This window comes from Astatotilapia calliptera, chromosome 2 (genome assembly GCF_964374335.1).
Source record: "Astatotilapia calliptera chromosome 2, fAstCal68.1, whole genome shotgun sequence".
In the NCBI taxonomy this organism is placed as follows: domain Eukaryota; kingdom Metazoa; phylum Chordata; class Actinopteri; order Cichliformes; family Cichlidae; genus Astatotilapia; species Astatotilapia calliptera.
In genome coordinates, this window is record NC_137423.1 from 36,891,265 (window position 1) to 36,911,980 (window position 20,716).

At 40.0% G+C, this 20,716-nt stretch overlaps 3 protein-coding genes across 8 annotated transcripts; 2 read left to right on the forward strand and 1 right to left on the reverse strand.

Annotated features, from left to right (window-relative positions):
* Positions 1-245: 245 nt before the first annotated feature.
* Positions 246-6,604, forward strand: gla (galactosidase, alpha). The gene is made up of 7 exons (XM_026146243.2): positions 246-520; positions 1,809-1,983; positions 3,993-4,167; positions 4,823-4,914; positions 5,012-5,173; positions 5,375-5,572; positions 5,769-6,604. Exons 1-7 carry the CDS (start codon positions 360-362, stop codon positions 6,096-6,098), a joined length of 1,293 nt encoding a protein of 430 aa, XP_026002028.1. The 5' UTR covers positions 246-359; the 3' UTR covers positions 6,099-6,604.
* rpl36a (ribosomal protein L36A) lies at positions 6,374-12,200 on the reverse strand. Its single transcript, XM_026146257.2, has 6 exons — positions 12,053-12,200; positions 10,959-11,060; positions 10,270-10,375; positions 9,553-9,620; positions 8,269-8,391; positions 6,374-6,454 (listed from the first exon to the last, which is right to left on the reverse strand). Exons 2-6 carry the CDS (start codon positions 10,959-10,961, stop codon positions 6,434-6,436), a joined length of 321 nt encoding a protein of 106 aa, XP_026002042.1. The 5' UTR covers positions 10,962-11,060; positions 12,053-12,200; the 3' UTR covers positions 6,374-6,433.
* Positions 11,478-20,437, forward strand: btk (Bruton agammaglobulinemia tyrosine kinase). Of its 6 annotated transcripts, none has more exons than XM_080289586.1 (20): positions 11,478-11,590; positions 13,134-13,211; positions 14,138-14,189; positions 14,416-14,579; positions 14,702-14,809; positions 15,374-15,455; positions 15,567-15,692; positions 15,779-15,840; positions 15,929-16,116; positions 16,513-16,575; positions 16,763-16,817; positions 16,901-16,980; positions 17,308-17,435; positions 17,814-17,885; positions 18,296-18,467; positions 18,641-18,860; positions 18,984-19,048; positions 19,140-19,258; positions 19,678-19,835; positions 19,930-20,437. In XM_080289586.1, exons 4-20 carry the CDS (start codon positions 14,439-14,441, stop codon positions 19,999-20,001), a joined length of 1,911 nt encoding a protein of 636 aa, XP_080145712.1. In that variant the 5' UTR covers positions 11,478-11,590; positions 13,134-13,211; positions 14,138-14,189; positions 14,416-14,438; the 3' UTR covers positions 20,002-20,437. The 6 variants fall into 6 exon arrangements, with proteins under 6 accessions (XP_080145712.1, XP_080145722.1, XP_080145717.1 ...); XM_080289596.1 differs by having other exon boundaries at positions 14,705-14,809; XM_080289591.1 differs by having other exon boundaries at positions 14,421-14,579.
* Positions 20,438-20,716: the final 279 nt, after the last annotated feature.

Below are 20,716 nucleotides of genomic sequence, written 5' to 3' on the forward strand. Positions count from 1 at the left end.
CTTATAAATGTGCATCAACTTTACTATTTCCCCATCTACCAGATTAGGTGTGAAATTAATCACGTGGTTGCGGCGATGTTTTTGTATTCGGGTGAATCACAAGACCATCACCTGCCTCGTGGTGTCACCTGACTTTTCATGTTTTTCACCTGAGTTTTAGGTTAAATCCCGGCGCTTCCTGGTTTCCAGCAACGTCATTGGACGGTAACAGACGCATTTTAATTCAATTGGTCCAGCTTTGTGTCACTCATCCACGGGAGGCGGGCTGGCTGGCTTTGGCACTAGGAAATGAATAGTGAAAGAACTACAGTCGTTTGTTGCCGGTCACTGCACAACTATTGTCGAGCTGAAAATCTAAAATGAGCAGAGCTGCCTGTCTTCTCGTAATTATCAGCTTAATGAGTCCTGCTGCTGAGGCGCTGGACAATGGTCTGGCGCTGAAACCCACCATGGGCTGGCTGCACTGGGAGAGGTTCATGTGTAACATCGACTGTGACACGGACCCAAATAACTGCATCAGGTAAGAAGTGATCCGGTTATCCTGACGTGTATGTACGCTAAATCAAAGCACAAGCCTACATACTCTGTTAAAACTGAACATATCACTGAAACACATTTAAAAACCTCACCTAAAAGAATTCACCATTGATTACAGGAAGTGGCATTTGCATTTAGCCAGGTAATCAGGTATTATTAAAGAGGAAAGACATTTCTTGTGACAACTAGTAAGCACGCCTTCACCATTCATTATATGTTTAATCTGCCTTGAAAGTGTGGTATTTTTATACAAGTACGGAGGAACTCGTTATGAGGGGCTGTCATAAGAATAAGAGCAGGATCACGTGATTGAAATAGTCGTTGACAGCTGATTAAGTTCGCCTTTCTTTGTTCTCTGGATTCAGGCATTGGGGGACGTTGATGTGTGAGATATTGGTGTCAGCAAGTACTGTGTATTGTGGAAGCAAAATTTGCAACAGCTGTAACATAAAAGTCATTTATTGTTAAAGTCTAGTGGAGAAATATGTGAGGTCCAGATTGGTTGGGGGGAAATGATGCACATATAAAACAAGGCTTTAAAAATGAGAAAACTCGTTTAAAATAGCCAAAGTTTCACGTACATATACTGAGCAATAATAAATTGGTCAGTGTAAGCAACCTGGCTCAATAGAGGATAAGTAAGCATTATTTTGTAATCAAAATCATTCAAAGCTGCTCTGGAGGAGCTGGAAGTGATCACAGTAGGTCTGTTTTAGGCCCGAGTGTACTTGATGGTGCAGGGTAGAAGTGGGCAGATCAAGCCAATATCGATACCTACACTGATACTGGATCAGTACTAATGACACACTGCTGTCCCCTACATAAGATGCCGTTATATGTGAAAAACATTAGTATTGTTTTTGGTATCCGTAATATTGGCCTTGTATTTACTTGGTATGGCATTGATACCAAAATTTGCAGTTTCGCACAACACTACCGCAGGGTTCATTCAGGGTTTTCTCATAATGATGATATGTTAAGTCATAATTACAGGTTAACATATCTAACATATATATATTTTCTTGAATTAAAGATAACGTAAACGTGGTTTTGCTTTCAACCTCACTAATGCCTCCATTTTTGTGCCTGGCATATTTTTCCTCACAAAACGTAATGTTATTCACCTCTGAGCAAACCTTTTGCTCACTGTTATAATATCTCCTTCATCTCTAAATATTGGTGTGTGCCATATATCCATTACACATTACATTGTACACTGGCTTCTAACGGCTAATATTAACCCCGCCTGTCTCCTCCTGTTGCCTTGGCAGTGAGCATCTGTACATGCAGATGGCAGATGTGATGGTGAAGGAGGGCTGGAAAGAGGCCGGTTACGAGTACGTCTGCATCGATGACTGTTGGCCCTCCCACCAGCGTGATGCCCAGGGCCGCCTGCAGGCAGACCCCAAACGATTCCCAGGAGGCATCAAGAAACTGGCCGACTATGTGAGTATTAGTTATGGAAGAGGAATGAAAAGTCTGGATGTGAATATAGTATTAATGCCATAATTCCTCTATGGACATCAAACAGAAAGAGCTTCAGAGAGACTCGGTGAAAGTGAGAAATACTTTACTAGCTGGGAGAAGCAAAATGAGACCATGTGAGAGGACGTGACTGCGTTTATTGTAGCTTCCAGCTTTGGGGCAGCAGTTTGAATAATATACACAGTTCAAAGAATGATAAACCCACTTTATGTTCAACATGCCGCTGTGATTTTATGGTATGCAGTATTATCATGTCAGTACAACGTGTCTAAAATTTCAGATGTTAAAAAGTTCTTGTAGCCCTGGTTGAATATCTCTAGAAATAAGTGATTACATATTCATCATATACCCATTCAAGCTGACCTGCAGGTATTTACATAATGAATAGGAAAGGAGCAGATGTGGAATCTGTTGTCAAATTACCTTCCAGTATAGCACCTGGAGCCAGGGAAGATGTGCAAGCACATATTGTGTTGGATAGGAAAGTGCTGCCGTTGACTCTCTTCGCAGGAGACTCACAATAGAAAGGAGCTGGAAGCCATGATGCCAGGCGCATTTCGATGTATAAGGCTTCACGTATAAAGATTGCTAAAAATATATTGTTTAGCAGGAAAGGAATATATTTAGGCCCACTAAGGCAACCTTGAGTTCTGTATTAAAAGAATCACGTTTAGAGCTGTGCAACATTGCCACCTACTGGAAGAAACATACTGCCTGCTCAGAAAGTTTATGCTTTAAGCAGAATCAGTGGTTTGTTTGTTTTTTTGAGTAAAGTAGACCCTTGGGATGATCTGTTTGCTTTTTGGGGGGTTCATCTTTTTTAGCAATTTGCCTGCGCAGCTGTGGCTCAGGAGATAGAGCAGGTCATCTAGTGGTTCGATCCCTGGCTACTCCAGTCTGTATGTCTAATCAGAATCAGAATACTTTATTGATCCCTGGGGGAAATTATTTTTTGTTACAGTGCTCCATTTTAAACCAACATTAAGACAAGACAGACAATACGCTAACTAAGAATAGTACAATATATACATATATATACATACATACATACATAAGTCACTTATAAATAAATAGTTGGAAAAGAAACATGTGTAGCTGTAGCAGCAAACAGTGTGTTAAGTGGATGCGTTGTACAGGGAGATGGCCACAGGCAGGAATGATTTCCTGTGTCGCTCAGTGGTGCATCATGGGTAATCTCAGTCTCTCACTGAACGAGCTCCTGTGACTGACCAACATGTCATGGAGTGGGTGGGAGGTGTTATCCAACATTGTCTTTATCTTGGACAGCATCCGCCTCTCCGACACCACCTTGAGGGAGTCCAGCTCCATCCCCACAACATTGCTGGCCTTACGGATCAGTTTATTAAGTCTGTTGGCATCTGCGACCCTCAGCCTGCTCCCCCAGCATGCAACAGCATAGAGGATCGCACTGGCCACAACAGACTCGTAGAAAATCCTCAGCATTTTCTGGCAGATGTTGAAGGACCTCAGTCGCCTCAAAAAATAGAGACGACTCTGGCCCTTCCTGTAAAGTGCTGTGGTGTTTTTAGCCCAGTCCAGTTTATTGTCAATGTGTACTCCAAGGTATTTATAGTCCTCCACAATGTCAACACTGACCCCCTGGATTGAAACAGGGGTCAAGTGTTTCCTGGTCTTCCTGAAGGCCACGATCAGTTCCTTGGTCTTTGCCACGTTGAGCTGCAGATGATTCTGCTCACACCACGTGACAAAGGAGTCGACCACAGCCCGGTACTCCTAAGTATCCTTAGGGCAAAATTTACTATTTAACCCTTAAAGGGATATGGTACAAGCTTTTTCCAGCGTGCACAGGCACAGTGGCATGGTTGCTCGGATGGGCTCCAGCACCCATATGACCTTGAATTGGACAAGTGAAAGAAAATGGATGTCACTGGTATTTGTCATTCACTGAGATGAATCAACAAATCTTTGATATTTTTTTATGCTTTAAGATCCACTCTAATGGCCTGAAGCTGGGTATCTACGCAGATGTGGGGGACAAAACCTGTGCTGGATATCCTGGGAGCCTTGGTTACTACGAGAAAGATGCTCAGACTTTTGCTGACTGGGATGTTGATCTGCTCAAATTTGATGGTTGCTTCATGAATCGGGCTTTGCTGGGAGAGGGTGAGTTTCTATTTCTGATTGGCAGTGCCACAAAGGTGAACAACAGGCACCGTATAAATACACATACAGACACATATATGAACGTACAAAAAAACCCTCTGCCATTCTTGGGGGCATCTCCCATTTTGACCTCGTGACCGTTCAGGCCATATTTGGCCTGTTGATATGGGGCTGGATTAGCTACAATCTTCCTCTTAATGATCCTTCCCACTTGGTACCCAATCTCGGGTGATGATATCTCCCCCCCTGACCTGGCATCCTGGCTCCCCCTTGCCGTAGCATGTGTGTTGTACCTGTGAAAGCAGTCTTCTTCCGAACACTTCTAGTTGTTTCATGTAAGCTCTTTTCATCTCTCTATGTTTTTGTTTCTTTCTGCTGTAGGCTTGGTTAGCATGAGGTGTGTAGCTGGATACATACGCTCCAGGCGGGAGTCGAACTTGCGTCTCCAACTCGTGTAGTCTTATCACTACGCTATCCAGCTGCTTACAAAAATACATATAAAATATAAAATATATATAAAAATATACGCGCAAACAAACAATGTGGACATGTACTCTCCATCTATACAGGAGGTCAAATTTCTTTCCTAAACATCATTTTATTTACCAGTTAAGGTGTTTAAAGGGTTAACTACTAAATGTTTGCTCTGTTTAAGGCTACACAAACATGTCAAAAGCACTGAACAACACTGGACGGCCTATCCTGTACTCTTGTGAGTGGCCGTTGTACGAGTGGCCTTTAAAACAGGTGAGAACTTGTTTTAATGGTTAACTTGGTTTTTTGTAGAAGATGCTGCAAAAATAATGGAGTATACTCAAAATAAAGAGCATTTCTGTGCTTCCAGCCCAACTACACAGCTATCCGTGAGACTTGTAATCACTGGCGCAACTTTGATGACGTGTTCGACTCGTGGAGCTCCGTCAAATCCATCTTGGACTGGACTGCCGCTCATCAGGACATCATCGTCCCTGCAGCTGGACCCGGAGGCTGGAATGACCCCGATATGGTACTTTGTTCTACTGAAGGCCTTGGACATGAGTGGTTTTACTATCATGAACCTGCTTATTTTTCTTTTTATCTAATGCTAATCTAAATCTCCTCATACTTACTATTGTATTTAGACATTTTTGTAGGTTGTGGACACACTGTAGCATCATCACTAAGCCTGATTTGCTTATGAATTTACATATTGAATTTATTTCTCTAGCTTGTAATTGGGAACTTTGGCCTGAGTCACAACCAGCAGGAGTCTCAGATGGCGTTATGGGCCATCATGGCATCTCCTCTGCTCATGTCCAATGATCTCAGAGACATTTGTCCTCGCTCCAAGGAGCTCCTGCAGAACAAACGCATCATAGACATCAGCCAAGATTCAATGGGCAAGCAGGGATATCGCACTGCCAAGGTGGGTGTGCGACTCAGTACGAACTCCTTCTGCAATGGCAGCTCAGAGTATTTATGGTAGCCTGTCGTTGCTGTTTAGAAATGCTACATGGTTTGTGATCAGCCTGACAGGCTCTTTATAGCATTAATTACAAATGATCAGTGTGGGTAATGGCAGATGAAGGTATAAACCAGTAAGACTTCCCCTTTTTCTACAGGGGAACAATTTTGAAGTGTGGGAGAGGCCGCTGTCGAAGAACCGCCTGGCTGTTGCTGTGCTGAACAAACTGGAGACAGGTGGTCCTCGAGGGTTCAACATTGGGGCTGCCCCCGGTTGGAAGATCTGTGGCCCGCAGTGCAACGTCACACAGATCCTGCCTCAGTACAAGGAGATGGGAGTTCAGACTCAGCAGAGCAAAATAATTGTATCTGTCAACCCTTCAGGCACAGCTCTGTTGACTGTCACTCCCATCAGCAGCGATTTCACAAGGCTTCACAAGCTGAACTGGCAGGGTACATTTGTCAGACGAAAGCACACCATTTTGTAGTCCTCAGGTGGTTAAACGCACCCGAGACGTGTACAATATCTCAATTGTCTGGGAAAAAATGAAGCTGAATAAGTTTTAGGTGTTTATCTTGTGTAAATCTTAGTGAATTAAAATTAAAGCTGCCTGGAAATGGATCACACTTCATCCCATTTATATCCAATAAATTAAACACTTGCTGTTAACTGTCTAGACTACTGAAAGGTTAAATTACCATAAGAGACAAAGCTTGAATTTTTGTACAAGGAAAAAAAAGATTCAACTCAAACACTCAAAAGTATGTTTGGATCCATTTATTGAAAATAGTGACAACTTCATCCATATGACTGGACCACAGTTTAGAACTGGATGACCTGGCCCTGTAAGAAAACAGAGGGAAACATTTGTGAGAATGTGCAACTTATATTTGCATTACTTTACAGTGGTGACTGCCATGAATTTATAATTAAATTCTGACTTTTGTACTGTAGTTGAATAAGACTAAATAAAACCCAGTATCTTCACATTCATCAGCTTTACCAGCCTGTTGTAAAGTCCTGCCACATATGCATACAGAGTGGATAGGCTGTAGTGAGAACAAGCTATGTACAGGATATGAACAGGATATAAATATGAAAAACTATACAGAATATGAAATAAATAACTTTACAGAATCTGAGATATACAGCTATACAGAAATGGGAACTATGCAAGTTGTAAACAGTTGTAGGATTAAAGATTATTGAATGTACAGAATGATTATTTACACAGAGCTATACAGTAGTGCAGTTAAGATAAGTGAGGGTGTAGATAGTTTCTACAGAGGCTATATAAAGTGCTAGTGGTTGTGAGTGGTGGTTCAGTCCATGTTATTATTGTGTGTTTGAGGGTACAGTTGTCCATTGTGGGTGTGTGTATGTTCAGTCCATGAGTTTAACGTGGGTCAGATGTCAGATTTGAAATTGAAATAAAAGGTAGCCAATCATGAATTTGAGAATCATGTATTAGAGCTTCTATTGAAGGAAGAAAAAACAAAGACGACAAGCTCAACAGCAAACCTTGTAAAAATAAATAAAAACTAATAACTGTATTGACAATATATATATTGAGATCAACTCATGCATCGTATTTTAACCACCACAATAAATCAACAGCCAGCCCTGAGTCACCATCTCATCAAAACAAATATAATTTACCACTAACCACAAAAAACGACAACAAAAAGAAAAACAATCTGTCACTGAAAGCGAAATATGCTCCAGTTAAAATCCAAGCTGGGCTGCACATTTATCAAGTGTAGCAAACAAACATTTCCTAATGCAATTCTGGTGCTATAGCGTGTGAAATGCGTTCATACATGCAGACGCATGCCTCTTTCACAACTCAATTTCAAAAGCGGTTTCTCACTAATTACATCAGAAAAGGGTGGGCAGAATCGAGTCGGACATGGTCAGGGTTGGCCCTTTCCCTCGTCTAACACACAGAGCTCGTGTCAGACGCTTTCACACTACTGGAAAAAACTGTTGGGGTATTTTTCCACCTCTTGAAGAGTGTTGCCTAGGCAGAAGCGCCGACAAATACTCTAAAATCCATATTTTTATATGTACATCTGAAGAATTAAACAATTGCCAGAACAAATAATTCTGACAGGAAATGGGACGACTAGAGAGCGAATAGGCTCAAGATAATTACATATCCCATCAAACTGCATCCAACGTTTGCATTCTCGTGCACCTTCTTTGAATATCTTGCAATATCCATCTTTAGCGTGCAAAGCTAGTGTGCATGTGTAACAACAGCTTTATGCAAACTATTTTTTCCAAACAGGAAATCCATGTTTAAGTGAAAAAACAGCTGATATGCAAAATGTGCATTTTTATAGCTGTCACCGTTTTGGTTCCATAATTTATCATAATTAACATAAAAGATGTCAATATGTCGCATGAAAAACTAATAGTGGGTTATGAACATGAGGTTATTAAATGTGTAACAAAATAATTACCTACAAATATAAGAAGTCAGAATATTTTTAATGACAGATTTCTGTGGGATGATTCTGACACCAAACTGTAGCTTTAGCCGAGATTAAACCCACTATGAAAAGTACTACTGAAATAAAGTTAATATAAAGAATATGTTGTAAAGAATATTTAACTTCAATCTTTACAATACCAGGGACATATGTGAGTCTTACCTTTCTCTTCTTGTCACCACCCAACTCGAAGTGCTTACATCTCTTGATGGCCAGCATTCTCTTGGATCTGCAGTTGGGCTCCACACACTCGAGCCTCAACACAATCTTCTTTGTAGTCTTAGCCTGTTTGACAGTATTTCAGTGAGTGTCATTTCCCCTCACATATATCTCAACACGATCAATCCAACAGTACAATGCTGTGAGATAGTATTTACCCTTTTCATGATCATTTTTCCTGTGAATTTGTCACACCTTAGCATTTTAACACTAGATAAAGATAATCTGAGTAGGGCTTGCTGTTGCGTTTTGGATCAGTCCTGCAGCATAACCCGAGGGCACTTGCAGATAAAAGCACAAACAGATGGCTGGACACTTTAGGATTTTCTGGCAGAGAGCAGAAGTCATAGATCCATCAATCAGAGCGGCAAAACAGCCTCTGACCATCACACGTCTGCCACCATGTTCGATTGGTATATTTTATCAAATGCTTTTAGTTTTGTGCCAGATGTAACACTACTTACATTTTCCAGAAATTTCAACTCTTCTCGACAGTCCACAGAATATTTCTGTCTTGGAGGGGGAGGGTGGGCGAAAGTGAAACTATTTGGTCAGTAATGGTTTGCACCTTGAAACTCTCCCATGGACGCCATTTTTGTCAACTCTCTCCCCACTGTTGAATCATGAACTCTGATCTTAACTGAGGCAAGTTTTTTAGATCTTTTGCGACCTCCGAGATGAGCCATAGATGTGCTGTTAAGAGTAATTTGGATAGGCTAGTCACTCCTGAGAAGGTTCGTTACTGCCCACAAGTTTTCTCCATTTGTGGACCATGGCTCTCTCCATGTTTCCAAAGCCAGAGAACAGCATTGCAACCCTTTTCATACTAATAACATCAATGTCTTGTTTGTCATCGTTTCTTAATTCCTTTAGATTGTGGCGTGATGTGCCGCTTTTTGATATTTTTTAAAAACTTAAAACCTGTACAACACATTGAAGTAAGTGACTTCTTCATATCAACAGATATGGCAGTATTCAGGCCTGGGAGAGGCTATTGAAATTTTACTCAACTACCCAAAAAATGTGGCTAATTACACTTAAATCATGATTTCACACAGGGCAAAGTAAAAACTGTGCTTTCTATTTACTTAGGTTATTTTTTTATAATATAAACAATTAGTATGATGATGATCTCAAACTTTAAAGTGTGACAAAATTAGCAGAAAAATATAAATCTGGAAAAGGACATACTTTTATTACAGCACTGAATGAGAAAGCCATGGTTACCTTTTTTCGGAAAATCGGCTTAGACTGGCCGCCATACCCACTCTGCTTTCTGTCGTATCTCCTCTTACCTGAAAAACATTTAGTTTAGTCAACACATACTTGAACAATTAATAAAATAAAGCAAGGATCCACTGATGCATTATGGGTTCAAAACAAAATATTGGCCCATATTTGCAGACATCTTACAATTTCCCTTCTGTGATAGGAAAAAGATTGTAGATATATTAAGTGCTAAGACACTAATCTATTGATTTATCAAAATATGTGACGACAAATAATCAGATAATGCCATAGATGAGGCCAGTGTCGTGCTAAAAATTTACTGCTGATGCTCGTGTGACTTTGTGTATATCTTTGTTTGTATTAGTAGATGTAGTAAGCAGAATTTACTGAGTTATATATAAAATAAAGAAATGACCTGTTTTACAAGAATCCATCCACGTCATCAATCCAGTCTTTTTTGGCTACTTAAAATATATTTATGGAAATGCTGTTAAATTTGGTGCAATTTGCTCTAAAATCTTGATCAAATCTACTGAAAAATAAACTTTTAACTGCTTGTATTTTGCGACAGGAACGTTCTTCCTGGCTCATAGTGACTTGATATCACTTAAAAAAGATGTTTTTGACAGATCACAGGTCAATGTTTTATATACAGACACTTTTTTTGACTTTAGACACCAGTGCATCCCTTAAATACAGGACAAACATATTTACCCTGTACATAAAGAGAATCCTTCCCCTTCTTGTACTGGGTAACTTTGTGGGGCTGGTGCTTCTTGCACTTCTTGCAGAAGGTCCTGCGGGTTTTCGGGACGTTCACCTGCACAACACAGAGAATAACATTTGAGCAGACGTGCAGTATACACAAAATACCACAACGCGGACTAGCTAGCCACGTCCAACAGGCCCAAGCCATAAAACTCACAACACTTGTGAAAAATCAAGTGCACAGCTATCAAAGAGTTTTGTTCAATCATTTTCGAAATTGACTTAATACACAGAAGCACCGAGTTTATCATTTAAACTGTGGCCGGCAGTGTTGGGGCAAGCTAACACGTTAGCATCGCTATTTTAATGAAAACAGCGTAAACAAGTGATGCTCCAATACTTTTTACAAAGCAAAACACGTTTTGACGTAGCTGTTAATTGATTGTGATGTTTCGCTTGTTTAGTTTTTCGCTTCTGACAGAAAGGCCGGTTGGAGTAGAAAAACCAACAGTGGCGTTTCGCCACTAAGATAGCATCCATCAATATAACAGCGTTAAATATACCAAAGATGGCCAATACCGCCATCGTTACGCACATTGTAACATTATCAACATGACCGGGTGTATCAAATACAGAAATTGTACTTTAATCGGCAGGATTGAGATAGATTTGTTTTAGGTGTAATGGTAGCATACCATGGCTGCAACCCGATGCAGAGGGAAAGAGGAAGAAGGAGGCCGGAAGCAGTTCTTAAAGTCGCCCCTTCAATAGACCTCAGCCGTAGACAGGTCTGCCCCCTAGCGGCCGGAGATGCAAAGAAGCCAAAACCATGAAAAGACTGCAAACGGCCCCAATTTTAAGGAGAGTGACAGCCATGGAGTGCACAGCATAAACCTGACAAAACTCAGTGGGTCAGTAATATACTAAAACACAAGCTATACATTTTACTCACAGTGAAAAGGCTTTAATGCCTGCAGAAGTTATCATTTTGAAATATCTTTTAACAACGTAATAAGCAGGTGAGAAACTAAGAAATCCACTCAGGTTACAGTGTAACTATATGTAACAACCAAATATGGCCTTGCATTAATGTTTAGCCCGCTTCCACTTATCACCAAAACTGTCCAGAAGGCTGATATGAAAATTAGCAGCAAGAAAAAGGGGAAGTAAGCCCTGTCGATTCCTCTCTGTGGGTGTGTTTTAAGCTTCTTGCATCACAGACCAACACACATTTTATGGAAAGCCAGCTACTGAGGCAAAGGTCCATGCCACTCTTCAAGCTTCAGCATCTGCAGTTGTCTGATGTGTGTCATTTTTCAACATCTGGGTAAGCAGCACTTGTTTCTAAAGGAAGTATTTTTAGTCGCACTTTGTTCATAGAACTATAAATGAGAGAAGCAACCTTTGAGTACACTTCATCTGAAAGACCGAGGCCAAAAGTAGCATAGATTAGTGCAAGTACTCAACTGAAACCCACTGTAATTTCGTTTGTATGCAAATCCTGTGAAATAACCAATGAAATTATGAATCCACAAGTGACATTTTCAGCTTAAAGTCTAACGATGTATAAAGTTTTGAATGTTTTCTGGACATAAACGTACTGTTGTGTGCTGAGTGCTGATAATCCTTTATGTGCACACACTGACACTGTTCATCAAAGTGCTTTCTTTGTAGCAGAAACTGGTTAAATGTAAAGCAAATCGCTATCGCTAATCAGGTTGTACTTTCACACAGTTACTGACTCTCCATGACAGGTATCTTGCATTGAACTGTCATTTTTAATACTTACGTGTGCATCATAGGAAATTCTCGTATCCTGACAAATAGTTCTCACAAGTCACCACAATGTTAAACTTATGTGGTATTTTAATATGCCTGAGTATTCTTTGTGGTTAGAATCAGTCTTGTGACATTACTCACTTTTTTTCTCTCTGTCTGTTTCTTTGTTACGTATGCTCACACAGAGACACACGCAAACACACATACACAAGTACGCATTTTATTGCACATAGCACTTATCTACCAGGAAACATCAGGAAACACAGCATCTTTACAGGTTCCTGTTAACATTAGTCTTTCATGATAAGGTTGTGTCTGCTGTGTCATTCACATCAGACATCATGCAGTCAAAATTTGTGCACTTTAGAATAAAAAAATGCAATAATGACCATTTATAATGATTTATTTGCTACTTAATTGCCTTTCACACAGAGGGTGTAGTGACACAGTTGGCCTGTATTAGATTATATAGTCTAGGTCACACACAGAAGAGTAAAATTACAAATGGAACCTGCCAAAACTGGTACATTACATGCTTTTCAAATGTCCAACTCATGCACAGCAAAATTTAAAAGAGAGATACTGTCAGGTAAGAAGAGGTGCAGGCCACAGGGTTTCTTCTCTCTTCATATTGCAAAGCAATACTGATGCAACTTCCCTATGAGTTTGTCTGTGTCAGCCACCATGAGTCAACTCCCATCAGAAAAGGCAAAAAAATAATCTCCTCTGAGTAGCCATGATGCATTGGTAGCTGCACAGTTTCAGTCAAAAGGCTTCACTGATTTAGAGGCACATATCAAAGTTTTGGGCGTGCGCCCTCAGAGTTTTTTGACCTTCACTCGAGTTAGTGATGTGAGAAAAGACGGGTCGTGTTAAATGAGGAATGAGTAAACAATGTTTCACAGAATAGGGAACACCTCTGTCTGCTCATGAAGGCACAAACAACACCAGCAGGTAGTGTCACTCGAGTGTAAAGAAATGTCAGACTCCCTGTTAGCAGAGAGCAACAGAAGCTTCTCGTAGTGCCACAGTTACAGTTCAGATGATAGAAGGAAGTTCTCTCTCTCTCTCTCTCTCTCTCTCTCACTAAGCTGAAAATAGGCTGAGTTGAAGTGCGCACACATCTGACAGAAACTGACACACAGTGAGCGCTCGGCCGTGTAACGAGGGTGAGTCTGAGAATTTGATAGTTCACATTTGAGCGGTAACCGGTAACAAATAACTTCCCCGCATTGGTGCACTTTTGTTGCACTTTTAGAACAATGTGGTGACGGGAATACCTTGGCTTTTCTTCTGGTCATTTGGTGAGATTTTAGTTTTAGTTCTGCATTGGTCAGAACCAAAGAAGCCTTTGCTTCCCAACCTATCATCAATATCTTTCAGCTTTGTTTTCATCAGTTGTCGTGATTTTCTGCGTGTACCGTCACTGCAGTACTATTTATACTGAATTAAGTTTCAGCTAGCTATATTTCCCCTAAAATATCAGGCTGTTAATGTCGCTATGTTACTAATTTCCACAACAATTAATTATTGTATGCTCCCCTTCACTCAGATTCTATCAATGTGTCTTGTTTTGGAGGTGCAAGTTTCATTTCAGCGCTGGTGGTTAGGAGGTGCTGCAAACAAGACACACTACACTGCCATAAAGCAAAAAGAGAGCCTTTTTCATTTGCCTACTTATCTTATGTGCGTGGTAAAATGTATAAATGTGCCCGAGGGGAAGGAAGCCTTCTGATAGTAGGAGTGATATATTACATGGTATGTTTGCCAGCAAACAAATTTTATTTAGAAGTAAAACAAAAAATGAATCATGTCTAGACTGTATAGTTATATAAAATGAAAGAACTATACTACTGTATTTAGCCAGGTTTTTGGATCAACAAATCAGGCACTTGATATCCATTCCAAAGGCAAAGAGGAGTTAAATACTGTATCCAGATGACCAGGATGTAACAGCTAAGAGAAACAGATGTGCCACAGAGGCAAATGTTGGAAACCGAGGATGTTGCTGTCAGGAAAAGCAGGGCTTATGCAAACTACACCTAATCACACAGCGATATGCGCTAACACTGCATGCCTGTTCATCTCTTTCCAGATCTCCACTTTCACCTGTTGCAGTGGCACTGCTCCAACTCTATGAACAGTGGGTAGGTATTACATTCTTTAAAATGCTTTTCAAAGGAAACGAAAACACTGAATAAGTGTAAAGTTCAGCAAAACTTGAGGCTTTATCATAATGCTGAGCCAGTCACAGCTCTCAGCAGAATTACAGATGCTGTTGTAGTCGGGGTGTGAACATGCTGTTTAGTGGAGAAGCATTGTGTTACGCCATGATTACTCTTTTTAAACGTATCCATTTGTCACTTGTTCCAGTGCAGCTGAATCCTGAATGAATCATGTCAGACTCTATACTGGAAGAAGTCTTCATTAAAAGATCTCAACAGAAGAAGAAGACCTCACCTTTAAACTACAAAGAGAGAATGTTTGTTCTCACAGCAGAAAAAATATCCTACTATGACTTTGACACAGACAAAATGGTATGTATATAGAACTGAAGAAAGGTTCGTTTCATATTAATGTTGGCTGGCAACCTTGGGCCACCAAATAAACACTTGGCTCTTTATCTTGGACTTACCTGACTGTTTCCTCTTCTGTTAAGCAGAAGCGAAAAGGTCTGAAAGGGTCAGTTGACCTAGAGAAGATCAAGTGTGTAGAGATAGTCCAGCCAGAGCCCAATGCCCCACAAGAGCGCATGTATCCATTCCAGGTAGATATTTTTCAATCCAATTTTCATTACTGAAGTTATAAACAAGAGTCAAATGCAAATGCTTTGTACCCGATTAAACTTTATATAAAATATACACTTTGCTTGCTTTCACTGCTGTTTAGCTTCGGGCCAGAACACGTAACAGGAAGATTATATAAGAATAGAGCTGCAGAAAAAGAACAACAAACACTTTCTATTAAAAAAAACACGTACGAGCAGCACACAGCAGCATGAGTGAGGCTCTCCAAGGACTGTTCGGTGCTCCAATAGTTAACACTGTGAAAGTTAATTGTTAAGAAGTGAAACTTCCTCTCACACTCAGATGAGCTAGGGGCTTTTAGTGCCAATGTTGCCATAAATAGTAAAAGTTCAAGCTAAACATGTCTTAATTAAAGAAAAAGCAAAGTAACACTTCGTGGGTTCATGTGTTGAATTTCCGTTAACGCATTTGAAGAGACTTTTGCCACACTTGCAGCAATCTATTCTGCAATACCAAACTTGAAAAAAATAAAGAAAAAAAATACTGAAAATTGCCGTCTTGCTCCGCTGTGGATTTTTCCACAGGTCATTTATGATGAAGGGCCACTGTATATATTTTCTAAGACTGAAGACACCCGGGTTGCGTGGATAAAGAAGCTCAAAGAATGTAAGTGTGCATGTCTATTCTCGCATTTCGTCACCGTATCTCGTATCATCTTTCATGAACATGACCATATCTTGTGTATCTGAAAAACTCTGTGGCCGTATACGTGTACAGTGGTGCGCTTCAACAGCGATCTGACGCAGAAGTACCATCCATGCTTCTGGGTTGATGGGGTGTGGTTGTGCTGCCACCAGGAAGTTAAACAGGCCATGGGTTGCAAAGTGCTTGATAGTAAGAATGGTGAGAATTAGACTCCCCTTAGTTTAAAGTCTAAAATGATCAGGTCCTAAACTTTTAAATTAATATATCTAATAATGCCTTCATAGGAGTGACATCACAGCTATCTCGAAGGTCAACAAGGAAGCCGCTTCCTCCAACCCCAGCAGAGGTATAGACCTAGGACTATGAGATGAACATTCACCAAGTACACACTGTTTTCTTCTATATGACAAAAAGCTATCTTTTTTTTTTTCCAGAAAAAGCCTACTCGTCCTTTACCTCCACAGCCTCCTGACCCACCAGCGTCCTCTGCAGGCATGACTGTTGTAGCTGAGTACAGTTACACACCCATGACACCACAAGACCTGGAGCTAAGGAAGGATGAGGAGTACACCATCCTGGAAAAGTCCGATGCAAACTGGTGGAGAGCTCGAGACAAATATGGGTAAGCTGACTAGAGGTGACCCAAAGATGTCTCGTAAGAAGAGTGTGACCGCACGTAGCCCATCAGACAAATCAAAAATCAAGCGCAATCAGTTTACTCTGGAAACTTACAGTGGAGGCTAAAGTAAACCAACTGCAAGCATTATAATGAGGAAGACAGATAATCAGTGATGATTTTGAAGCACACAGATTAAAGATAATTTATATAAGAGAACGTTCAAAAAGTGGCTTCCGGGGCTACACGGCTCGTTAGTTCATAAATTTTGCATAACAAGTAGAAATGAATTTATATAATATACGATTCACTTGAATGATTTGTAAAAGTTAGAATCTGCTGGTGTTAAGAAGAAGTTCACGTTTTGCATGTGCCATCTGTTAATGTTCTTTTCTTTTCCAGAAAAGAGGGTTATATACCAAGCAATTATGTTGTAGAAGCTGAAGATGGGCTAGAAAGATTCGAGTGAGTATCAGTGTTATTGCTTTGCCCCTAAATAGGTGTATTAATGTCACATATGGTTATACATTTTATTATTCTTAACCTAACTCATTCTTGGTTCCTTATCTGCACTCTAATTAATTTCTTATTGTTGAACTAATACAACAACATTCAGGAAGAATTAAAAATTGTTTATTTTTTTTATTGACAGCTGGTATTGCAAGAATATGAACCGTAGTCAAGCAGAAAAACTGTTAAAGGCTGAGGTAAACCCATGACTGTCATTGCCAAAAATATGTTTCCGGACTGTGTTTAAGTCAAAACTTATGAAATATGTTGTTGTAATCAGAACAAAGATGGAGGCTTCTTGGTGCGGGACTCCAGCAAGGCTGGGAAATACACTGTGTCTCTGCTCACAAGGGGTGGCGGGTGAGTAAGCTTAGCGGTGTTAAACACTGCTACCATTTATATAGTGTATCCACTCGCTCCGGTCATGTGTGAACGCATGAAAAGAAGAACTGTTTGTAATGAAAGAGGAAACAGTGGCCCACAGAGGGAGAGAGATGTAAATGACTTATGCAAAACTAGGACTAATGTGTCTGCGGTACTTTTTTTTAAATTCCAAGACTGAGCTACCCTGTTCAGAACACTGAGGAGATTTTACCTAATTATGCATATATGATAAATCATTCCTGTTCGGTGGTTCCAGTGAAAACGTGCGAACTAAATCCACCCGTGTTACTCTTCTCTCTACAGGGAAGCTGTTGGAAGCTGCCGACATTATAACATCTGCACCACCCAGCAGAGCCAGTATTACTTGGCAGAAAAGCATAATTTTAACACCATCGCAGAGCTCATCAACTATCACCAGCACAACGCAGCAGGTCAATATAACTGCCCGGGCCATATGGATACATAGTCTCAGCTTTAATACTGTGGTATTTGTTACACAATAAACTCATTTTCAAATTTGGTTACGGTAACAGGAAAAAGGAAATGAGTCATAAGCAAGTTTGAGGGGGGGGGGTAGGGGGCCATTGGAAATTTTGTGGGTTTAATTATTCTTTTTTTATTATTAATCTCCACTTTATTTAACTTAAATTTACAGTTGCTTTTTATTTTCTTTTTTAACGTCTTCTGTAGCCCTTTCACTCACATGTCAAAGCTCAATGAATTAGTTCATTCTTGCAATTCATATTCCAGTCATCTTTTCAAAAATGACTATCTTAATAGGTAATGTGGCTTTGTTATCTCCCCACTAGGCATGGTTAGCAGACTGAAACACATCGTATCTAACCGGGCACGGCCCCCATCCACAGCAGGCCTTGGTTATGGTAAGATTATGACTGCAGATGAAATTTAATTACACCTGCTTTCTTGGATTATGAATGTATTCTTTTTTATTATAACAGCTTTCAGAGAGTGTATAAAAGCTAACATGTAAGATACTGATCATTGTTTTAACAGTGTTTTGTGCTATTAGTATATTTGGCAAAGTTATTACACTTTTGTGCCTAGTATGAGATCAGAAGATTAAAAATGGTTTTCTGTCTGTGCACCTGATTACCTGGTTTTTAGTTTGATAAAAGGAAAAATGTTTCTAGTGTTTATGGTAACCAAGAGTGGCATCTCATTTATCTCTCAGCAGCAGCGCTAAAAAGATATATACAACGTGTCAAGCAGTTATTTTAATGAGGTCGTTACATGCTAAAAGAGCACAATTATTTTCTCTTGTTTGACGTAGGTGTGTGGGAGATTGACCCACGCTACCTCACCTTCATCAAGGAGTTGGGATCTGGACAATTTGGAGTGGTGAAGTATGGGAAGTGGCAGGGACAGCATGATGTGGCCATTAAAATGATTAAAGAGGGCTCCATGTCAGAAGATGATTTCATAGAAGAAGCAAAAATCATGATGTAAGCACAACTAAATGATAATTGCTGAATGTCTAACTCACTCTAAGATGAGTCTGTTTGTGCACAAGACTCATAAAACTGATCTGTCATACTGGGAATGGTAGTTCCTTTAATGTCTTTGAGGAAACCCAGCTCACAGTGCTTAAGTTCCTTCTTCTTTTTGCTCAAACAAGGAAGCTTCGCCATGAGAACCTTGTCCAGCTCTATGGCGTGTGCACCAAACAAAGGCCTATTTATATAGTGACCGAGTACCTTGCAAACGGCTGCCTCCTCACATACCTCAAGGAGGGCCTGAAGCAGCACCCAACAAGCATCCAGCTGCTAGAGATGTGTAAAGATGTCGCTGAGGGCATGGCCTACCTCGAGTCACACCAGTACATCCACAGAGACCTGGTGAGAGACAATGATCCACTGTGTCAAAGCTTAAAAAAGAAAAATCCTGTTTGCTACCCAAAGATAACGCTGAAGGTTTAATGATTATTCCTGAACCAAAAGCATTGTTTGTTTTATCTCCAGGCTGCCAGGAACTGTTTAGTAGATGGAAATGGCACTGTCAAAGTGACTGACTTTGGGCTATCAAGGTAAAACACTTTACATAAGTTGCAAAAAGAACAAGACACACTGGTACATCATCAGCATAATATTAAAATCCTCTTCCTCCAAACCTTCCAGGTATGTTTTAGATGATGAATACACAAGCTCGGTTGGCTCAAAGTTCCCTGTCCGCTGGTCGCCACCCGAAGTCCTTCTTTACTGCAAATTCAGCAGTAAGTCTGACATCTGGGCATATGGTAAGTAATATACTGTATATATTTTTACTGTTTTATTGATGTACTTCAAAGTGAGTGGACACAGAAACTTCAGTATTAAAAATAATAAAGGTGCAAATGATTTAATAGGTTAATTAATAATTACTCTACTGTATAAAAACAGTTTTGGTGAATACATAGGGAAAATAAATGTGCTAACAAAAGTATTCTTTAAAATTGTAATTAAATAGTTAAATGGAAAACTAAATACATACATTGGGAATTTATATTACAATTAATGCATTAATACCTTCATTTAAAAATATATTTTTTTATGCATGTAATGTTTTCTTGTTCTGTTGATATCTATTTTTGACCTTTATATTTTGTTTTGTTTTGTTTGCTCAAATTGCATAAAAGCATAATGATTTTAAATTCTAACCATTTATATAATCCATTAGGGGTTTTAATGTGGGAGGTGTACACTCTGGGACGGCTTCCTTATGAGCGCCTCAACAACACGGAAATAGTGGACCAGGTGTCCCGGGGCCTGCGCCTCTTTCGCCCCCAGTTGGCCAACGAAAGAGTTTACAGCATTATGTCAAGCTGCTGGCTTGATGTAAGTGAATTTTCATATTTTATTGCAACTCTCGGTTGAGTTGACATTTAATATTGGCCCTAATCCTAGAGGTTTCCTTTGCTGTTCCTTTCAGAAAGCAGAGGAGAGACCAAACTTTCAGGAGCTGGCGCTGACTGTTCAGGATCTGCTATATGAGCTCCAGTAGGACTCCGAATAATGTATCAGCACAAAACATCGACAGTTCACTCAGAAGCCCACAGAGTCGTATCTTCAGATGCCCCTGGAAAGATAACAGTCAGTGAAAGTAACAGCACAGCGAAGTCCTCTGAAATGTGAATATGTGTACTGTGAATATCACTGTTGCTCACTGATTATACTATCCTTTCCATCCCATAAGTAGAAGTACATTCCTATAGAGTAGCATTTCAATTGTGTACATTTTATTAAAGAGCACCGGATTGAGTTTGTATGTATGTAGTGAATTTTGTGAAATATTTGTTGAATGTGTAAACATCTTTGCATGTCTAAACAAGCTTTGTACGCGCATATGTATTGCACAAATAAAAGCCAAGTATACCAGGCTTTGAAATGTTTGAAACATCATCATGTGGAATGAAAATTAAAAATGAAAATGTGCAAAAGATGGAATGAAAATTTCCAACCATGCGACAGACCTGCTGTATTCACGGATGGCGTTATCCTCACCGAACTGAAAACAAACGCGTAAACACACCCTCAAATGGATACGGCTGTTACGAACTGCGGTCAAGTGAGCCCTCACTTACGAAGTCACAGTCAAGCTAGCCGCTCCGCCAGCCGCACCGAAAATGTGGTTGCACTACTCTTACGTATATTACGGTATGGGTGAAGACTGGCTTAGAAACGCAGTGTTTTCTGTCCTGACACTATTTTACTTCACA